This window comes from Lepidochelys kempii, chromosome 3 (genome assembly GCF_965140285.1).
Source record: "Lepidochelys kempii isolate rLepKem1 chromosome 3, rLepKem1.hap1, whole genome shotgun sequence".
In the NCBI taxonomy this organism is placed as follows: domain Eukaryota; kingdom Metazoa; phylum Chordata; order Testudines; family Cheloniidae; genus Lepidochelys; species Lepidochelys kempii.
The window spans coordinates 49,306,054-49,326,481 of NC_136382.1; the positions used below are offsets into that span (position 1 = coordinate 49,306,054).

The 20,428-nt window shown below is 41.4% G+C and overlaps 1 protein-coding gene across 6 annotated transcripts in view; it reads left to right on the forward strand.

Annotated features, from left to right (window-relative positions):
• PRIM2 (DNA primase subunit 2) overlaps positions 1-20,428 on the forward strand; it is a 309,939-nt gene that overhangs the window by 13,558 nt on the left and 275,953 nt on the right. For all 6 annotated transcript variants that reach the window (XM_073336325.1, XM_073336323.2, XM_073336328.1 and 3 more), the window contains exon 5: positions 1,032-1,152. In XM_073336325.1, coding sequence (XP_073192426.1) covers positions 1,032-1,152 — 121 coding nt within the window. The remainder of the gene's footprint in view (positions 1-1,031; positions 1,153-20,428) is intronic.

Below are 20,428 nucleotides of genomic sequence, written 5' to 3' on the forward strand. Positions count from 1 at the left end.
TGAACCTTTTCCAATTCTTTGTCTTTTTTGAGATGGGGTAACCACATCTGCAGTCAGTATTCAAGATGTGGGGTGTACCATGGACTTATATAGAAGCAATATGATATTTTTACTGTCTTATTATCTATCTTAATGATTCTCAACATTCTGTTCACTTTTTTGACTGCCTCTGCACATTGAGTGGATATTTACATAAAACTATTCACAATGACTCCAAGATCTTTCTTGAGTGGTAACAGCTAATTTAGACCACATCATTTTGTATGAATAGTTGGGATTATGTTTTCCAATGTGCATTACTTTGCATTTATCAACATTAAATTTCATCTGCCATTTTGTTACCCATTTTGAGAGACCCTTTTGTAGCTCCTCCCAGTCTGCTTTGGACTTCACTATCTTGAGTAGTTTTGTATCATCTTCAAATTTTGCCACCTCACTGTTTACCCCTTTTTCCAGATCATTTATGAATATTTTGAATAATACTAGTCCCAGTACAGACCACTGTGGGACACCACTATTTACCTCTCTCCATTCTAAAAACTGGCCATTTATTCCTACTCTTGTTTCCTATCTTTTTAACCAGATACTGATCCATGAGGGGACCTTCCCCCTTAGCTCATGACAGCTTATTTTGCTTAAGAGCCTTTGGTGAGGGACCTTGTCAAAGGCTTTCTGAAAATCTAAGAACACTATATCCACTGGATACCCCTTGTCCACATGCTAATGTTATGCTAAGTTGGAGTCTGAATGGGATCTTTTGACCATTAAAGCAGAGGGATTTTAGTTCTGTAAGTACAAATCTCTCTAATATATGGTTAGTTAATCTTGTTATTTCAAAATCATAGATAACACCCTTTTTCACTGTAAGAATAAAAGACTTATCTTGACACCTGCAGAACATTATTTCTGGAAGGGTGAGACTGAGTGTATCTTGCATTAATAGTATCATGTAGTGCAACCATCAATGTTTAAGACTAAACATAGAGAGATTATTTGTATCTTATTATTATTATTATTATTTTTAACTGCAGTGAGGATCTCAGACGATGGTTCATTCAACAAGAAATGGACCTTTTTCGATATCGGTTTAATGCGCTAACTGGTGATTTGGTCGAGAAATTCCTGAAATATGTTAATTTGTCATATGGAGCTGTAAGTACACTGTTTTGTAGTTTTTTGGTTGCTCTGCAATGTATCTTACTCTAACATTTTCTAGAACTTTTTCATTGATTAAATGTTCTATTGTAAAAGTTATAAACTCTTACAAAGGAAATGAAAGTTCTCAGAACTTCTGAAACTAGGGAATATGTGCCGTAAAATGACAATTCTTTATGCATTGTATTGTAGTTTTGTGCTTGGCTGGATCACAAATGGAATATCACTTTTAAATCTCATTTGTAACAAGGGCTATAGTACTGTTGGGAGAACATTGTTCACAAAGAACTTTTAGGAGGAAAGCAGAGGTATTGTTATACAGCTAGAGCTTTGGAAGGTTGTCTAGAGTCTCCAAATGGGACTTGGGTATATATCTCTCAGTTGTCCTTCAGTGGAGATCTGGCTTATACCAGGCTGTTTCTCTTTCTGTAAATGTACGTCAGAAATGCTGAATCATAGACTGAGGCTATTAAAGAGAAACTGTTGATTTGTATAAATGCATTTTTAGGGACCAAGATGGGAGTATCGATACATTTTTCCGAGCTGACTTGGTCATTTGATCCTAACATAAGGCATATACTGTGAGGCTCTGTACTCTTCAGACTATTGGCTGGAATTGGTGAATATTCTTTGAGAGTACAGAATTTTGTCTCTTCATAACTATTGTTGGTAGAGTGCATTCCAGCCTGCTGCTGAGACAGCAGAGCCAGTTGTTTCTGAGGTGTCTCTTTCTGGAGTATTTAAGATACAGTCTGTGTGCTCTGGAGACTTGTACAATGTATTACTCAATGAATTCAAAAATTGAGACGGTTATGAAAAGATTGAAAATGTAACTGTTCCATTAAGAAAAGGAGTACTTGTGGCACCTTAGAGACTAACCAATTTATTTGAGCATGAGCTTTCGTGAGCTACAGCTCACTTCATCAGATGTTTACCGTGGAAACTGCAGCAGACTTTATATACACACAGAAATCATGAAACAATACCTCCTCCCACCCCACTGTCCTGCTGGTAATAGCTTATCTAAAGTGATCAACAGGTGGGCCATTTCCAGCACAAATCCAGGTTTTCTCACCCTCCACCCCCCCACACAAATTCACTCTCCTGCTGGTGCTAGCCCATCCAAAGTGACAACTCTTAACATAATCAAGTCGGGCTATTTCCTGCATAGATCAAGGTTTTCTCACATCCCCCCCGCCCCCATACACACACAAACTCACTCTCCTGCTGGTAATAGCTCATCTAAACTGACCATTCTCCAGGTTTAAATCCAAGTTAAACCAGAGCATCGGGGGGGGGGGGGGGGTAGGAAAAAACAAGAGGAAACAGGCTACCTTGCATAATGACTTAGCCACTCCCAGTCTCTATTTAAGCCTAAATTAATAGTATCCAATTTGCAAATGAATTCCAATTCAGCAGTTTCTCGCTGGAGTCTGGATTTGAAGTTTTTTTGTTTTAAGATAGCGACCTTCATGTCTGTGATTGCGTGACCAGAGAGATTGAAGTGTTCTCCGACTGGTTTATGAATGTTATAATTCTTGACATCTGATTTGTGTCCATTTATTCTTTTACGTAGAGACTGTCCAGTTTGACCAATGTACATGGCAGAGGGGCATTGCTGGCACATGATGGCATAGATCACATTGGTGGATGTGCAGGTGAACGAGCCTCTGATAGTGTGGCTGATGTTATTAGGCCCTGTGATGGTGTCCCCTGAATAGATATGTGGGCACAATTGGCAACGGGCTTTGTTGCAAGGATAAGTTCCTGGGTTCCTGTTCCATTAGTTATCTTTTAACTAGTGTGGATATTTATTGCAGCTGTGGAGATGAGTGAGCTACACACCTATATAGAATAGAACTTATGCCATAGCTGGACCATCTATTCCAGGGATCAGCAACCTTTGGCATGCGGCCCATCAGGGAAATCCACTGGTGGGCTGGGATGGTTTGTTTACCTGCAGTATCCGCAGGTTCGGCTGATCGCAACTCCCATTGGCCGCGGTTCGATGTTCAAGGCCAATGGGGGCTGCGGGAAGTGGTGTGGGCAGAGGGATGTGCTGGCCGCCGCTTCCTACAGCTCCCATTGGCCTGGAACGGCGAACTGCGGCCAGTGGGATCTGCAATCGGCTGAACCTGCGGACGCTGCAGGTAAACGGGCTTGGCCTGCTAGTGGATTTCCCTGACTGACAGGCCAGGTGCCAAAGATTTCCGATCCCTGATTTATTCCATGATCATGATTGCAGGAAGAAGGAATTCTGGGATTTAATGTGATCACACATGGTATGTATATGCTATTATATATTTCACACATCAGTGAGTGCGACTGGTTTATCCTTGTTCAAAGGCCTTGGCAGGCAAATGTCTTGAAACTGTATAAAATATAACAGCCCTGACCTGAGAAGAGGGTCACTCATTCCATCCAAGATCTGGCAGGCATGAAACTATGTCCAGCAGAATTGGTCTCTGTGGGAGAACCTGAAGTACTTTAGACCTATCAGACACTCCAGGTGGAAGATGGTGACCACCAGGAAAGCTAAATTTGCTTTTAAGCTATTTTAAAAATGTGTTTTTTATAATGCTCTTGTTCTGAAGAAACAGTACTTTTCTTTATGAAAGCTAGCTGGTCACTGGTTAATCCTGTTGTTGCCCCTGAGAGAACAGAACTGTGGGTGCTGAGCTGAAGTCAGAGATGCAGAGGTGATCACAGTAAATTGGTTGGGACTACAGCCTGAGACCCTGGTCTAGAGGGAGAGAATCACAGGTGGTCTGAAACCTAAGTGGAGTGCTCTCAAGGAGACCATGAAGGGGTCAGAGATGCAGTTAAATTAGGAACTGTGACAAAACAGTTTATTATTGTATTTCCTGAGCATTCCACCGCGCCCACCAACCCCCAAAGTGTACTCTTCTGCTTCCCCAGCATGCCATTGGAAAATGAAAATAAAAAGGGGTATATTTAACCTCTGTGGATTCTGTTATTTCATGGCCATCAAATCCACCTTGCTTTAGAACTGGAATCCAAGCTTGCATTTAGAAAGTTTCTAATGCTTGTGGTGGTGGTGAAAACATTGAAACTGTTAACTCCATAAACCAAAGCATTGTTGTGTTCGAGTCTGCAGAGAGCATAATAAAATAGCTCTATATTGTGAACTGTTCTATTGCCTTAATGAGTTTTTAACTGAAATTTAAAGATGACAATTTGAGTACCAGCCTTGTTACATATTTCACTTGACTATTTTAGTAGAAACATCCATTTAATATTTCTATTCCACAATTCTAAACTATTTCCTGTGCAGCCCCAGGTGCCAAAAAACTCCTAGCTTTGCCCCAGACAGTTTCTATAGTGCAACTGTGTTGTCAAAAACCATTGCATATTAAAAAGTGGAAATGTGGGGGCAGTGTAAAATGGAATTTATTATCAGTGTATAACATACAATCCTATTTCATTTAAAAAAATCTACATTTTAAAATTAAGCTTCAGCAGACTAACCATGCTGCCACACCAGAGTGCTGCAGGATCCAGAAGTCTTGCACTGTAACTTAGGTTCAGTATGTCACAGCATACATGGGCCCATTGGATACACAGCAACTTATTCTGAAAAGTTTTCCATGCTCTTACGTAGCTTTATTGTAGAGGAAGATAAAGAATAACTGTCACGGAACTTAAGCACTGTTTATTGGACATCTTAGGTCTTGTCTACATGTAGGGTATATGTAGCTACATATCACAGTGAAAAGCAGACTGCATCCATACTGTGGTGCATAGCATATGTGTTGAGAGAGCCTCAGGGGGGAAGGCTCAAGCAGCAGTGTAGTGTGTCGCTACTTCTCCCACTACCAGAGCCTTTCCTCTCTGCTGGGGCCTTTCACTGTGGCAAGGAAAGGGTTATGGCAGAAGGGAGGCAGCAGCGCACTACATAGCTAAAAATAGCAATGTAGATGTGGGAGGCGCTGCTTGGGCATGGAGTGAGCCCTGTAGGGTATATACCCGAAGGTTCTGGCATGTCTTTACTCTGCTTGCGGTCTGGGAGCATGTGGAATTCTGTGGGCAAGTTAATGATAGAAAGATAAGGAGAGGTATCATTTGATTCGTAAAAATCTATGGACTCATAATTTCAGTGGTGTCCCCCTTTACAGCATGGCAGATGGACCGATACCTGGGCTCCCAGCTCCAGGTCCTCCGGTTGGTGGAAATATTGATAATTTTGTTGGAAATGGATTCAGTTGGGTATCATTTGAAAAGCCCTTTTACCCACAAACACAGTGGTAGCAAACATGTTAAACCTAGAACAATTATATAGATATTTAAAAAAAAAGTGAAGATCAATATTTATTTGGCATGCCTGTGTAACAGTATAAGTAAACATCCAACCCACATAAAGTTAAATTGTGGCTGTTGACTGACAGTACTGTGTTATCAGATCATGCACAGAACAAGAAGGGGCAATTTTAAAGCAACAGGATGAGCTCACTTGCATTACATCCCATTTGCTTATGATGGACCAGAGCTCATTATTATGATAAAAATATGATCGCTGAAGATGTCATGACCCAAAGTATCCACTTGACTGACTTGTAGGAAGCCTTCAAAATCCAAAGTAGTATTCAAGGCTCCATCAATTTATGGTCTCCAGTCAAGAAAAACAGACTGAAGCTCTGCTCTAATGCAAAGAAGAAATTTAGAGTGACGGTGGCAGTGACTAGTACAGAGCTAAATGCATTGTTGTTTTTTGCATGTCTTGTGGTTGTGTCCAGATTTCAGTGTGCTGTTGATCTTGTACTTTCCCATAGTCTCACATAGTTCTCCATGGTATCATGTTCAATGCTCTAATGTGCTGGAGTAATGCATATGTGCCAGGCAAAAAGTAAGCAAACTAATGCTTGCATGGTCTTCCTAAGTCAGCACCTACTGACAAGCTCTCAACAAACCAGAAACTCTTAAAGCCTGCTGAGATTTGTCTGAACGCTTCATTATGAGGCTACAGAGAAAATACTGGATCTATGACAAAGTCCACCTTGTGTTTGACACCTATGTGGAGGAATCAGTTAGAAATATTACCAGAATCAAGAGACTTCCTTTTATTGCACCTGTTCAATACAAATTCATAGACTCCACAAACATCTCCAAAGTTGCAGTGAAAAAGCTACTGTCTCATACACTTATGAAGGGTGAGTTAACTGCATATCTTGCAGGAAAAACACTCCAGCAGGTGAAGTATCATAGAATCATAGAATATCAGGGTTGGAAGGGACCTCAGGAGGTCATCTAGTCCAACCCCCTGCTCAAAAGCAGGACCCATACCCAATTAAATCATCCCAGCCAGGGCTTTGTCAAGCCTGACCTTAAAAACTTCTAAGGAAGGAGATTCCACCACCTCCCTAGGCAACGCATTCCGGTGTTTCACAACCCTCCTAGTGAAAAAGTTTTTCCTAATATCCAACCTAAACCTCCCGCACTGCAACTTGAGACCATTACTCCTTGTCCTGTCCTCTTCTACCATTGAGAACAGTCTAGAGCCATCCTCTTTGGAACCCCCTTTCAGGTAGTTGAAAGCAGCTATCAAATCCCCCCTCATTCTTCTCTTCTGCAGACTAAACAATCCCAGTTCCCTCAGCCTCTCCTCATAAGTCTTTGAGGACCTGCTCCATGATTTTTCCAGGGACTGAAGTGAGGCTGACTGGCCTGTAGTTCCCAGGATCCTCCTCCTTCCCTTTTTTAAAGATTGGCACTACATTAGCCTTTTTCCAGTCATCCAGGACTTCCCCCATTCGCTATGAGTTTTCAAAGATAATGGCCAATGGCTCTGCAATCACAGCCGCCAATTCCTTCAGCACTCTCGGATGCAACTCCTCCGGCCCCATGGACTTGTGCACATCCAGTTTTTCTAAATAGTCCCTAACCACCTCTTTCTCCACAGAGGGCTGGCCATCTCTTCCCCATGTTGTGATGCCCAGCACAGCAGTCTGGGAGCTGACCTTGTTCGTGAAGACAGAGGCAAAAAAAGCATTGAGTACATTAGCTTTTTCCACATCCTCCGTCACTAGGTTGCCTCCCTCATTCATTAAGGGGCCCACACTTTCCTTGGCTTTCTTCTTGTTGCCAACATACCTGAAGAAACCCTTCTTTTTACTCTTAACATCTCTTGCTAGCTGCAGCTCCAGGTGCGATTTGGCCCTCCTAATTTCATTCCTACATGCCCGAGCAATATTTTTATACTCTTCCCTGGTCATATGTCCAACCTTCCACTTCTTGTAAGCTTCTTTTTTATGTTTAAGATCTGCTAGGATTTCACCGTTAAGCCAAGCTGGTCGCCTGCCATACTTACTATTCTTTCGACACATCGGGATGGTTTGTCCCTGTAACCTCAACAGGGATTCCTTGAAATACAGCCAGCTCTCCTGGACTCCTTTCCCCTTCATGTTAGTCCCCCAGGGGATCCTACCCATCCATTCCCTGAGGGAGTCGAAGTCTGCTTTCCTGAAGTCCAGGGTCCGTATCCTGCTGCTTACCTTTCTTCCCTGTGTCAGAATGGCTAGAAGACTTTGATTTTCACATGGTGTAATGAAGCTGTTGGCTTGCATTGTTCAGTGGCGTTTCTTCATAGTTCTCATGAAGTGGTTGACAGTAAAATTGTCTTGCATCCTTCCCTGCCAGAGTAAGAGGTGCTACTACACTATAGATTTTTGCCCAAGACACAGACGTCCTAGTGCTCTCTGCGAGATGCTACCCAAGTCTTCAGCAAGATTCTGGTTTTGTGCCTGCTGCAGGGGAACAAAGCTATTGTATATTCCTATCACTCAGACCAGCCTTCACATTGCCAAGTTTTCTTGCCCTTTCAGGATGTGACATGACTGGAAGATTGGCTGGAAAGACCAAATTATACTGGAAATCATTTGATTCAGCCTCTGAAGACCAATGTTCCCTCTAATTTTTTCCATCCATGTGTGGAATAAATTTTGTTATGTGCACCAAGGTATGTGCAGATGTGCGCCATTAATAGAAACAAAAAACCTAGATTTAAAAATACATATATATATTATAAAGTTACCAGAGGGATAATTACTCCAGCCAGGACAGGTTAGGCATTTTAGAACTCATATTTAAATTTAATTCTTTGATTAGTAAGAGAAATAAAAACAATGAAATGCATAGACCAGTCAAAACACTAAAATAACACACTTTGAAAGAATATAGTTACAGAGAATATATGTGCGTTGCAGGAAATACCAAGAGGTGGTAATAACAATACAAGTATGTGTTGGGAGGTGAGAGTGAAAGAGACTGTGTGTGCATGTGTGTGTGAGAGACAGACTGTGAGTTGGCTGCTGGGGAAATCTCAGAAACAGTGTGCTGTCTCTTTAAGAAAGGCACTCACTCACTGTTCACCACAGCAGCTCTGAGTCCTGAGCCAGGCTGTGACCCCCCCCCCCCCGCTCTGCAGAGATGGGGTACAGGGGCAAAGCAAGGGGGACACCCTGAAATTAGCACCCTCCTTCTCCCCCCCCCCCCCCCGGCACAGCCAGTAGGAGGGTCCTGGGAGCAGCTGCAGGGTGGAGCAATGTGCGGGGAGGTGCACCTGAACACATGCTTCCAGCTGTGTGTGCTCTGTTCATCAGCTAGGTGGCATTTGGATTTCTCCTGGGTGGCCACGCAAATGTGCAGGTTACAGAGAGCACAGCTGAAGACTCTTCTTGCTCTGAAGGTTCTTGAAACGGTTGAGACAGTCACTGAGGTCATAAATGCACTGGTTGCATTCATATGCCGAGCTTACAATTTAAAGGCCAACATTATGACACTTGCAGAGTTATGTTAGTAGACGCTTTTCCAAGAAGCAGGCAAATGGAGAAAAATTGCCACCAACAAGGGGTGCATTTATACCTACTACCAAGAGGGCAAATTATCACACAATGGAATGTCTCTCAATGATTGAGTACATCCAGAACTTCCCCCTCTCCTTGGTCATGGATGGGTCTTGGAGGACGCACTGATCACACCTGTGTTTTGTGAAATACCACGTGGTCCCAAATCAATCCTTCAGCTGAACAAATGCCCAGCACCTTGCAAATGTTTGTTCAGCATCCTGCCTCTTATGGAAATGTGCAAAAGTGGTGTGAATGAGAAGCAGTGTGACAGCATGTCTAGCAGTGGTGCGCTAGATGAAGACAACAGCTGATGATGACTTGGACTGAAAACATTTATTCATCATACATGTCAAGGCTGACTTCCCTAGGATTACCAACGATTAATGTCCTCTTTAAGTGAGCAGTGCATCCCTGTATTAAAGTATAATGTATAAAAGCATGGATTTTTAAATCTTTAATTGAATACGTATCTGCATAATGGTTGTAGGTTTATCATGTTTGATACCAATGTGTTTGTGGGAGAAAGGACTTTTGAATGAGATCCATCTTGATTCCATTTCCAATGAAACTGTATTATCAAACCCCCCCCCCCAGTGTAGACCAGGCGTGAGTAACCCTTATAAACCTTTTTTCTCAGCTTTAACTCCATGGGTTCCATCATCCTTTATATTTTTCAGAGGGCTGAGCCAGTCTTCTGAATTTGTAACTGGCAATCTGATACTTTTTTTTTTTTAATCATCATTGTACCATGAATAAATATATCTATTTGGGCATATGTTACTACCTTCCTGTGTCTTTATGAAAACTTGCATCATAAATCGCCTTCCCTGTTTCTGGCCTCTCACAAATGCTGATGTCAGGATATGTAACATCCAAACATGTGGGAGTGCAGTTAAGAATATTCTGTTCTTTTATAGATAGGGCCCTACCAAATTTGCGGTCCATTGTGGTCAATTTCATGGTCATAGCATTTTAAAAATAAAAAATTTAATGTTTCAGCTATTTAAATCTGAAATTTCATGGTGGTGTAATTGTCGGGGTCCTCACCCAAAAGAAGTTTGGGGAGGGGTGTCACAAGGTTATTGTAGAAGGGGTTGCAGTACTGCTACTCTTACTTCTGTCCTGCTGCTGGCGGTGGTGTTGCCTTCAGTGCTGGGCAGCTGGAGAGCGGTGGCTGCAGCTGGCTGGGAGCCCAGCTCAGAAGTGAGAGCCACCGCCAGCAGCAACGCAGAAATAAGGAGGGCATGGTATGGTATTGCCACCCTTACTTCTGCGCTGCTGCCTGCAGAGCTGGGCCCTCAGTCAGCAGCCGCCACGCTCTGGCTGTCCAGCTCTGAAGGCAGCAGCGCAGAAGTAAGAATGGCCTGGTATGGTATTGCCACTCTTACTTCTGTGCCGCTGCTGGTGGAGCGCTGCTTTCAGAGCTGGGTGCCCGGCTATCAGCCGCTGCTCTTTAGCCACCCAGCTCTGAAGGCAGTGCAGAAGTAAGGGTGGCAATACCGTGCCCCCCCCCACCACAAATAACCTTGCAACCTCCCTACAACTCCCTTTTGGGTTAGGGCCCCCAATTTGAGAAACACTGGTCTCCCCTGTGAAATCTGTATAGCATAGGGTAAAAGCACACAAAAGATTTCAGAGTGGGGGAGACCAGGTTTCAGGGTCCATGACATGGTTTTTTATGGCCGTGAATTTGGTAGGACTCTATTTATAGTTATACACACCAGTGCTTCCCAGTAGAGTTGAAGTCCAGATAATTGAAGACATTTTCACAAGTTCTCTCTTTAGTCAAAGTTAGTATGGGGGGATGTTATCCATTTATACTATTTGAGCCAGACCACCCAACATAAATTCTTCCCAGTGAAAACTCTTCTCTTTTCCTCCTCCCCCCCCCCCAGCCCCTTTCAGTATTCCCTCCTTAATGCTACTGGGAGCTTAAACCAGATTAGTCTAGTTTTTGTCCAGTAAGATATTAAATACTCGTGGAAACTAAAAGATAAGCATTAAGTTACATGGTGAACCTGAAATAGGGTGTGTATAAAGCAGAAGACATCCAAAATAAGAACTACTGTAGCAATTGGACACTTCTTGTGGCATGTTAGTTAAAAATTCTTCACAATGGAAAATTTTAAAAATTAACTGGTTATATTTTGTTCAGGCCAGCAGTATGAAAGTTAGTCAGGTAAGTAACACTTTACTGTGGATACGTATTAACATTTTAATGGTTAGGCATTTTAAAATTTTCTATTGGAGGTGACTGTCTTGAGGAAAAGTTATAGAAGGTGTGATACTGGAACGGGGTGCCTATATTGGCAACAAGAAACAGTCTCCAGTCAGCTTCAATTGTTTTTATACTAGTTTTCTTATGATCTCTTGTAACCCTCAATCTGTATAACAGGGTGATGTTATGATCTTCAGTGTGAAGCTTTTATGTTTCTAAATTACAAACTGAGAGGGGCCCTAGCTGCCAAAGTTCAGATCTGATTTCAGGCTTCCCCAGAGTTTGGGATGTTTGGCACTGGAGTGTTGGTTAACACACCTGACTAGTGAAAAATTATTCAGCTTCTCAGTAAAATGACCACAGCCAACAGTACTCATTAAAGCTAGTAGTGGTCTATTCCTGTAGACTTTTATGTACCTATTTGTCAATCAGAATTATATGTATGATTACAGATTTACAGAATCAGACCCCAACTTTTTAAAATATCCGTGATGTGTTCATTATATATACGTTTCTTGCCTTTTAGACTTCTAGGATGATGGGTTGAGTAAACTTGGTAGGTATGGGATATATGATGAGACTAATTTTAAAATTACTTTTGGTTTTTTTCTCTATAGAACCAGAAAGTACTTAACAGCTGGCAGGATTATATTTCCCTTAAAACTCCAATTCAGATCTGTGTTCGCAGATTCTTGAAAAGAAATTTTAATGATTGGAGGCAGAATTTTGGATTCAATCATTTAAAAAAAAAATCCTGTTTAACTTCTGGCTTTTTTTACACACACAGAGTAGCCTTCTTCCTGAGCCCAGTTAATGTGACAGAGTCAGCAGTGCAGATCGTTTGAGGGGGTGGCACTGCTGCTAGAGGCTTTAGGATCCGACAGGCTTCCAAAACAGTAAATAATTTAAAATTTTCTTTAATCATGAAAAATTGTGGCTTATGTTTAAAAAATAATAGAAAGTTTTTTCTAGATGTCTTTAATTTGTAGTCAATTAATATCCATCAGCTAGTGAAGCAGAATAGTTGGATGGGGGATAGCAAGACAAGACAGCTAACTCAGGTAACTTGATTCCCCACCATCAATTCTTGTAAGTTTGTTAGTTCTGATGCGTTTTTCACCTATTCTGAACATGAATATGCCCTCTAATAACTTGAACCTGGTAAAGGAATAAGTCCGGTTAAAGAACTTGGATCACATGTAGGCTATTCGTGCAATATAGTACTAAGGCAAAAGATTCATTGATTAACATGTACAACAAAACTTAGATTTTCTTATCAAAGCAGATGTAGCTGAAATTTTAAAATTTTTATAGATTACAAAAATTTTCTTGATATGTGCTGCTGCACTTTGTGGTACTTGTTAAGCATAAAGGAACATCAAATGTTCTTGACTTGTAAATATTTTGTAAGCCTGCCTCCAGAAGATGCATTATCCTTCTTTGAGATGTTCTTGAAAACCTGAACCTTTCCCAAAGTTGTTTGGAATATGAGGCAGTGGTTTGGACAGAATTAACATGCCTTTTCTTATCCTCCTTGTCCCTAAGTAGGATTGTGAAATGGTGTGTTATAAAATTTAACCATCTGTCTTATTTATCTAGCTATGTGATATTTAGGTGTTGAAAATAGCATTTTTTACTTTCAACTGATAACTTCTGAAGATCAGGGTTTCAGCTCAAATTTAAGCACTCCACTTAACTGGAGGAAAAGGAGAGTCTGCAGTGTTTGCGGTCTTACAGTATGTCTACACTGGAGTTGGAAGGTATAATTTCCAGCTCCGGTAGACATAACTGCACTGGCTCTGATGAAGCTAGTGTGCTAAATATACAAGTGTAACCATGGCGATGCGAGCAGCAAGATGGGCTGGCTGCCCTGAGTACAATCTTGTCTGAGACCCTAGGTACACATGTATGGCCCAATAGAACAAGCAAGAATTATGGGGTCTCTGAGCTAATTGTGCCAGGACTCATGGATTTGTTTTGACTCTCTTCTTAATATCTTACTTTTTGCAGCGCTGGAAATGACCACGAATTCTGTTTTAATGGGTTGATAGAGAAAGTGGTTTTCTAAAGGATAAAAATAGGAGGAATATTTAAATATATTTTACAACTTGTATCTATTTTTTGAATCACAAGTCAAGTACGACAGAAGATAGAATTATCTATGTGACTGCTTTTTGTACCCTCATCCTCTTGTCCTGATTTCTCTACCTTTGTTGTTTGCACCATGTATACCTAAATGTTAAGCTTGCTGAGCAGGGACTGTCTTTTTCCTGTGTTTGTACACCATCTCACATGATGGAGCCCTAATCCTGATAGGAGCCTTTGAGAGCTAACATTATGCACATCTACTCTTTCTTGTAAAACCTTTGTCTTTGAGACTGCTATGGGGAAAAAACTAAGACAATGGAACTTTCTTTTGTAATCATTCTCAAGAGGCGTATGTGTGAGGGTCAAAATACAGATTGTCAATATCAGTTTGGGTGTCAGATCTTGGTTATGCTACTGTACAGCTGAATGGTAAAGGTTAACTAGAAGTGTACTAACGTTCTATTCAGTTAGATTTTATTTATTGATTGATTGATTTGATTGAAAAGGTCAACAGCAGACAGCCTGATAAACAATTTCTGAGAGGCTGCAGTTCAAACTTTTGACAATGACATGCCTGCTTGCTTTGATTTTTATTTTTTGGAGTCCCTTTGGACAATAGAAATCATATTGTTTTTCATAGGAGCCTGGTACTGGGCTTTTTAATCAGAAAAGTACAAATTCAGCAAAAAACAATTTAAAAAACCAAACAAACCCCAATGAAACAAAACCTTCACCTGAGTAAGTTTTTTGTAATGCACTCAAATTCTTAAGCATACCAAAAAAAAAAAGCCCCCGAACCAAAAATCTGTTGTGCCTATATGTATAATGAGGTCAGTATATATTTGTCTTGCCTGAGACAATCATGTGAACAATAATCAGTTAATTGCTTGTATGTTTAGATTAAGATAAATCAGCATGTTTTATACTTCTAGACATGGGTGAAAAAATAAACATTTTAGGGTTGGAGCAGTGACCTTGGAGACTTTTAAACGTACTTTACATAATACATTTTCACTATCTCTACCTACAATTACAAATAGATGTCTTTATGAGCCCTCTTTTAGCCCCCATTATAGCTTTGATTAGTAAAAACGGTTTTAACTTGAAACTTAAGTTTTACTTTAAAGCAAATAAGAATATATCTGCAAGGTTTGCAGACCAGTTGATTAAACTGTTTTACAGGTCATTGAAAAATCATCCTTATTGAAATTTTCACTTGTCTAACATTCTTTGTTAGCCTTTAATGTAAGAATAGTTTACCCCCTTTGCATTTTCTATGTACTTGGAGCTTTTGATAAGATTTTACATAGATTATATTTGCAGAAAATAGTTTGCCATTGAGTAAAGGTATTCATGATTGTTTTGTCTAATGTAAATAGTTATAGTGTGTTTGTGAAGGAGTATATTCTGCCCAATCTAATTAAATAGGAGAAGATGAGTGGAGAAAAGTAACCTTTTAGGACTTTGCCATTTGGTAGTACTACTTTTGGTTTTTGAGTATCCTTGAGCAGGAGTGTCTAGGCCTGACTGAATCTATCTGTTAGGTTCTTAAATGGTCCCCATCTCTGTAGTGTCTGAGCACCTCATAGTCTTTAATGTATTTATCTCTGCACACCCTGGTGAGGTAAGGAGTAGAGAAGGGGGTTAACTGCAGTGTGAAGCCATTTGTAGTATGTGAATATGCTTCCTTTTCTATTGGTGTGCTGTTCTTTTATTTTCTTTCGTTAGATGGGGAAACTTCCTTGTAAACTCGTGTTAGGGAGATCTTACTGCAGTATATGCAGAAACCAAGGATCTAGAGTAAAAACAAAATACTTTTTCATCACAGAAGTGAACTCCTATGGAAAACCCTGCTGTACATACATGGCCTAATTTTTCTAAACAAAGGACTGTTGTAAGGGCTGCAGATGAGGGCACAGTGACCGATGATCTAAAGAGAAACATGGAAGAGCAACCTTGGTAGCTGAGGAAAATGGAGTCTTGCACTTTTTTATGTTTAAATATAAAATTCTTGCTTTCTGTGTGTGTATCACTGATCTTGCCAGCTACTGTACTTTCTGCTACTGGCATGTGATCAGTGTGCCTGTTAGCGGGTTACATCTTTAGATGAACATAAGTCTTTTACTGACCCAGGTTTTCTTTCTGTTCAGCTGGTCGAGGCATATATCTTTTTTTTTTTTTTTTTTTTTGAACTAAAAGACCAGACATCTAGTCCTAGCTTCACAGTGGTATTATTAAGTAGGTTTTCTGTTTGTAGGAAAGGATTTCCTTATATAATGGCATGCAGTTGTTCTTTCAGGAAAGAATAAAGAGAATTGGTCAAACAGTTTGAGTTACAGATCATTTAATAATTAGTTTTAATTATGGAGCCACTCCATAGCAGTGTTGCAGTTAAGGTTGCAACCAGGGTATATTTACCCTATATATACTCACCCTATAAATTTGCACAGGGAAATCTCTTTTAGTTACTTTCAGGGTATGCTGGTACTTTTTAGACAGTGAAAGCATTTGGAAAAACCATTTTTAAGTTGAGTACTTAAAATGACACTTTAAAACTTAGTATTCTTAGACTTCTTTGGGTCCATCTAACTAAAAATAGCGTGATTGTAAAACTTCAAGCTTTACATACAGTAAATATTAAGATCTAGTGCACAGGATAACAAAGTAAAACTTCTTTATAAAAATCAGCACTATTTAATATAGCAAAAGGTACTTTATAAAGTCCCCACATTATGATAACTTCATAAAATCTCTGTGTACAGGGGGAAGGAAAAGAAATGTGATCTATGTGGTTCCAGCCTCAGGTCTGCCGGGCAGTGCAAGGCAAAGGGAACAGGGAACCTGCAAGCTCTGCACAGAGAGGCAGGTGAAGCCAAGGACCTTATGGATCTCCTGAGCAGTGTGAGCTGTGGGAAACCAGTGACCCAGAAGAGCTTCTAAGCTCCATAGGTTTGATTAGAAAGTAGTATAAAGTACCAAAACTATACATTGCCTTTTGAAATAAGAAGGGGTGGTGGTGTCTGCTAAGAAGACTATATTTAGAAAACTTTTTTCAATCTCTAAAGTTTACTTATGTCAGTAGAAAGCAAATTTGTTTTTAATTAAGTAACATTAAAAAAGCCTTCCCCATGTATTGGATACTTCAGTTATCTAACATGGCAAGTGAGGAGAATCTCAGTGGTATATTTCTAAACTCCTTGCCCTAGAAACATACAGATCTTTTCTATTGTACTTTTGACAAGTTCTATACTTTATATCCCGAAGAGGAGTCTCTCTTTTTTTAAAAAGGGTTAATACCAACCAAATTTATATTAAAAAAAAAAAAAACAGAACATTTTAAATGTGGCTTGTAATTTATAGCTCTGAAAAACACATTACAAAATCTAGATGCAAAGTCTGCCAGAAGATGAGCACAGCTAGTTCTTAAGTAGCACTCGAGACGTGGAATAAATGCTGACATTTAAAGTGATGGGGACCATCAAAGGGAATATGCAAACACAGGTGTGCAGTTGTGAGATATAATTTTGGAGATTAAAGCATTAAAAGCTTACTAGAAATGAGCAATTATGGTGTCTGACAGTTTCTGGCAGAAAAAGAAACTAAAATAGATTATAAGATATTTCAAGGGAAATAAAGTGAGTATCATCTGCAAGAATAAAAGTTCAGAATTTTCAGATTAAGTGTGTATTTTCAACTGTGGTGGGGAAGTTTTGAATCTCAAAGTAAGTGCCATGTTATGTGGAGGAGCTATGAAAGCAGTGTAAAAAGTAAACTATTTTGCAGAGAAATGACACTTGGTGCTGGGCTTCAGTTATGGAAATGTCTCTCACTTGCAGCAAGATTTGAGTATTCTAGCATATTCTTCTGTTTAAATCAAACTGAACTGAGGCCCTGTAGGGGTCTTGCTAGTGACATAGGGTATGTCTACACTACAAATACAAGTCAACCTATATTAGGTTGACTTAGTCACCACAGTAATTACTATGATGGTGCATGTTCACACAACCCTCCTTGGGTTGATTGGTGTGTGCGCTCACCAGGAGCGCTTCCACTGACCTAAGAGGGTCAGTGTGGGGAGCTGAGAGCCCGGTGCCTGGCTGCCACTTAGGTTCCCAGACTCCCAGTGGATTCTTCCCTCCCGCCCCCATTCCCTTCCAGGAGCTGGTGGGGGGAAGCTGCCCAGGGCTTTTCCTGACCCCCTTGTTCCTTGCCAAGAGTGGGGGGGAAGCTGCCAGGGCTTCTCATAGAATCATATATCAGGGTTGGAAGGGACCTTAGGAGGTCATCTAGTTCAACCCCCTGCTCAAAGCAGGACCAATCCCCAATTAAATCATCCCAGCCAGGGCTTTGTGAAGCCTGACCTTAAAAACTTCTAAGGAAGGAGATTCTATCACCTCCCTAGGTAACGGATTCCAGTGTTTCACCACCCTTCTAGTGAAAAAGTTTTTCCTAATATCCAACCTAAACCTCCTGCACTGCAACTTGAGACCATTACTCCTTGTCCTGTCCTCTTCTACCACTGAGAATAGTCTAGAACCATCCTCTCTGGAACCACCTCTTAGGTAGTTGAAAGCAGCTATCAAATCCCCCCCTCATTCTTCTCTTCTGCAAACTAAACAATCCTAGTTCCCTCAGCCTCTCCTCATAAGTCATGTGTTCCAGACCCCTACTCATTTTTGTTGCCCTTCGCTGGACTCTCTCCAATTTATCCACATCCTCCTTGTAGTGTGGGGCTCAAAACTGGACACAGTACTCCAGATGAGGCCTCACCAATGTCGAATAGAGGGGGACGATCACGTCCCTCGATCTGCTCACTATGCCCCTACTTATACATCCCAAAATGGCATTGGCCTTCTTGGCAACAAGGGCACACTGCTGACTCATATCCAGCTTGTCGTCCACTGTCACCCCTAGGTCCTTTTCTGCAGAACTGCTGCCTAGCCATTCGGTCCCTAGTCTGTAGCTGTGCATTGGGTTCTTCCGTCCTAAGTGCAGGACCCTGCACTTATCCTTATTGAACCTCATCAGATTTCTTTTGGCCCAATCCTCCAATTTGTCTAGGTCCCTCTGTATCCTATCCCTGCCCTCCAGCATATCTACCACTCCTCCCAGTTTAGTATCATCCGCAAATTTGCTGAGAGTGCAATCCACACCATCCTCCAGATCATTTATGAAGATATTGAACAAAACCGGCCCCAGGACCGACCCCTGGGGCACTCCACTTGACACCGGCTTCCAACTAGATGTGGAGCCATTGATCATTACCTGTTGAGCCCAACAATCCAGCCAACTTTCTACCGACCTTATAGTGCATTCATCCAGCCCATACTTCTTTAACTTGCTGACAAGAATACTGTGGGAGACCATGTCAAAAGCTTTGCTAAAGTCAAGAAACAATACATCCACTGCTTTCCCTTCATCCACAGAACCAGTTATCTCATCATAGAAGGCGATTAGATTAGTCAGGCATGACCTTCCCTTGGTGAATCCATGCTGACTGTTCCTGATCACTTTCCTCTCATATAAGTGCTTCAGGATTGATTCTTTGAGGACCTGCTCCATGATTTTTCCGGGGACTGAAGTGAGGCTGACTGGCCTGTAGTTCCCTAGATCCTCCTTCTTTTAAAGATTGGCACTACATTAGCCTTTTTCCAGTTGTCCAGGACCTCCCCCGTTTGCCACGAGTTTTCAAAGATAATGGCCAATGGCTCTGCAATCACAGCCGCCAATTCCTTTAGCACTCTCGGATGCAACTCGTCCGGCCCCATGGGCTTGTGCACGTCCAGCTTTTCTAAATAGTCCCAAACCACCTCTTTCTCCACAGAGGGCTGGCCATCTATTCCCCATGTTGTGATTCCCAGCGCAGCAGTCTGGGAGCTGACCTTGTTAGTGAAGACAGAGGAAAAAAAAAAAAGGCTTAGCTCCATCCAGGAGCTGGGGCTTTTTCGTCAATTTCATGGCTCCTGCTGTGATATTGACAAGAAAGCCTATGTAAGAGACACAAGTGTCTACACAGACACTTCATCACCTTATCTACAACAACATAAGCCTTATGCCTCTCTTGGAGATGGAGTAGTTATGTCGGTGTAATAGAGCACTTACATCAGTGGTAGGAAGGCTGTAGCATAGACGCTGACCCAATTAGGTCAACATAAGGTCCCTTATGTTGACCTAACTGTGTAGTGTTGACCAGCCCATAGATAAGACAGACTTTCAGGTACCTAGTTTCAAAAGAGCTAAGACAACAGTGGCTGAGCCATCAATTTGGGGAAGCAACTACCTAGCTGTCACCATCCAGACTAAGATGTCTTTCTCTTCCCAAAGCTAAGCCTGAAATCAGAAGACCTTGATGGATTAAAATGGTGACCATGGCAGAAAAGGAAGAGGTTAAAGTGTCAGTAGGCCATGAGGCTGACACACAGACAGGCTGACTGAGAATCAGGGTCTGCATTAGGTAGTGGTAACTCAGTGCCCAGAGAGAATGGGGACATCAAGACGAAGTCATGTCTATCTATGGGCTTGAGGGGAAATGCCAAGCATAGGTAAGACAATATGCACACACCATTTTTTGTTTAGTTTTGTTTTAAAATCTACTTCTCTAAGCTCTGTGTACCATTTGGGCGTAATAAATCATACTTTCTTTGGAGAAAACTACTTCTGTGTCATAGCATATTACTGATCAGAGGCTCCATAAGGAGAGCTCTGGTAGAGTCCAAGTTGGATCTTCCAAGTAACAGCTGGCCACCAGTGAGGTGTAAAGTGGAAACTCCGGTGGAAAGTGATTGGATAGTGGGATTCCACCCCAAAGAAGTGGAGACATGGGCCTGCCAGTTGCAATGGATGCTAGGAGTGGAGGGGTTGTCTACCTAGGGACTGTGATAGTTCCCCACTTTGAACCCCCCTGTTGGCTCCTTCAACTTCAAAACGCTCCATGGTTCTGCACCTCTTACTTTTTCACTTTTGACTCATTCTACAGTCGTCAGTCATTGCCAGCCTCATCTGTCCGTTTGTCAGACTCTACTGTCCTTGTGCATGGAACAGATTTCCTGAACTCCTTTGCAAGGCCTCTTCCCTCTGCACGCTCAAATCCCTCTTAGAGCCCTTC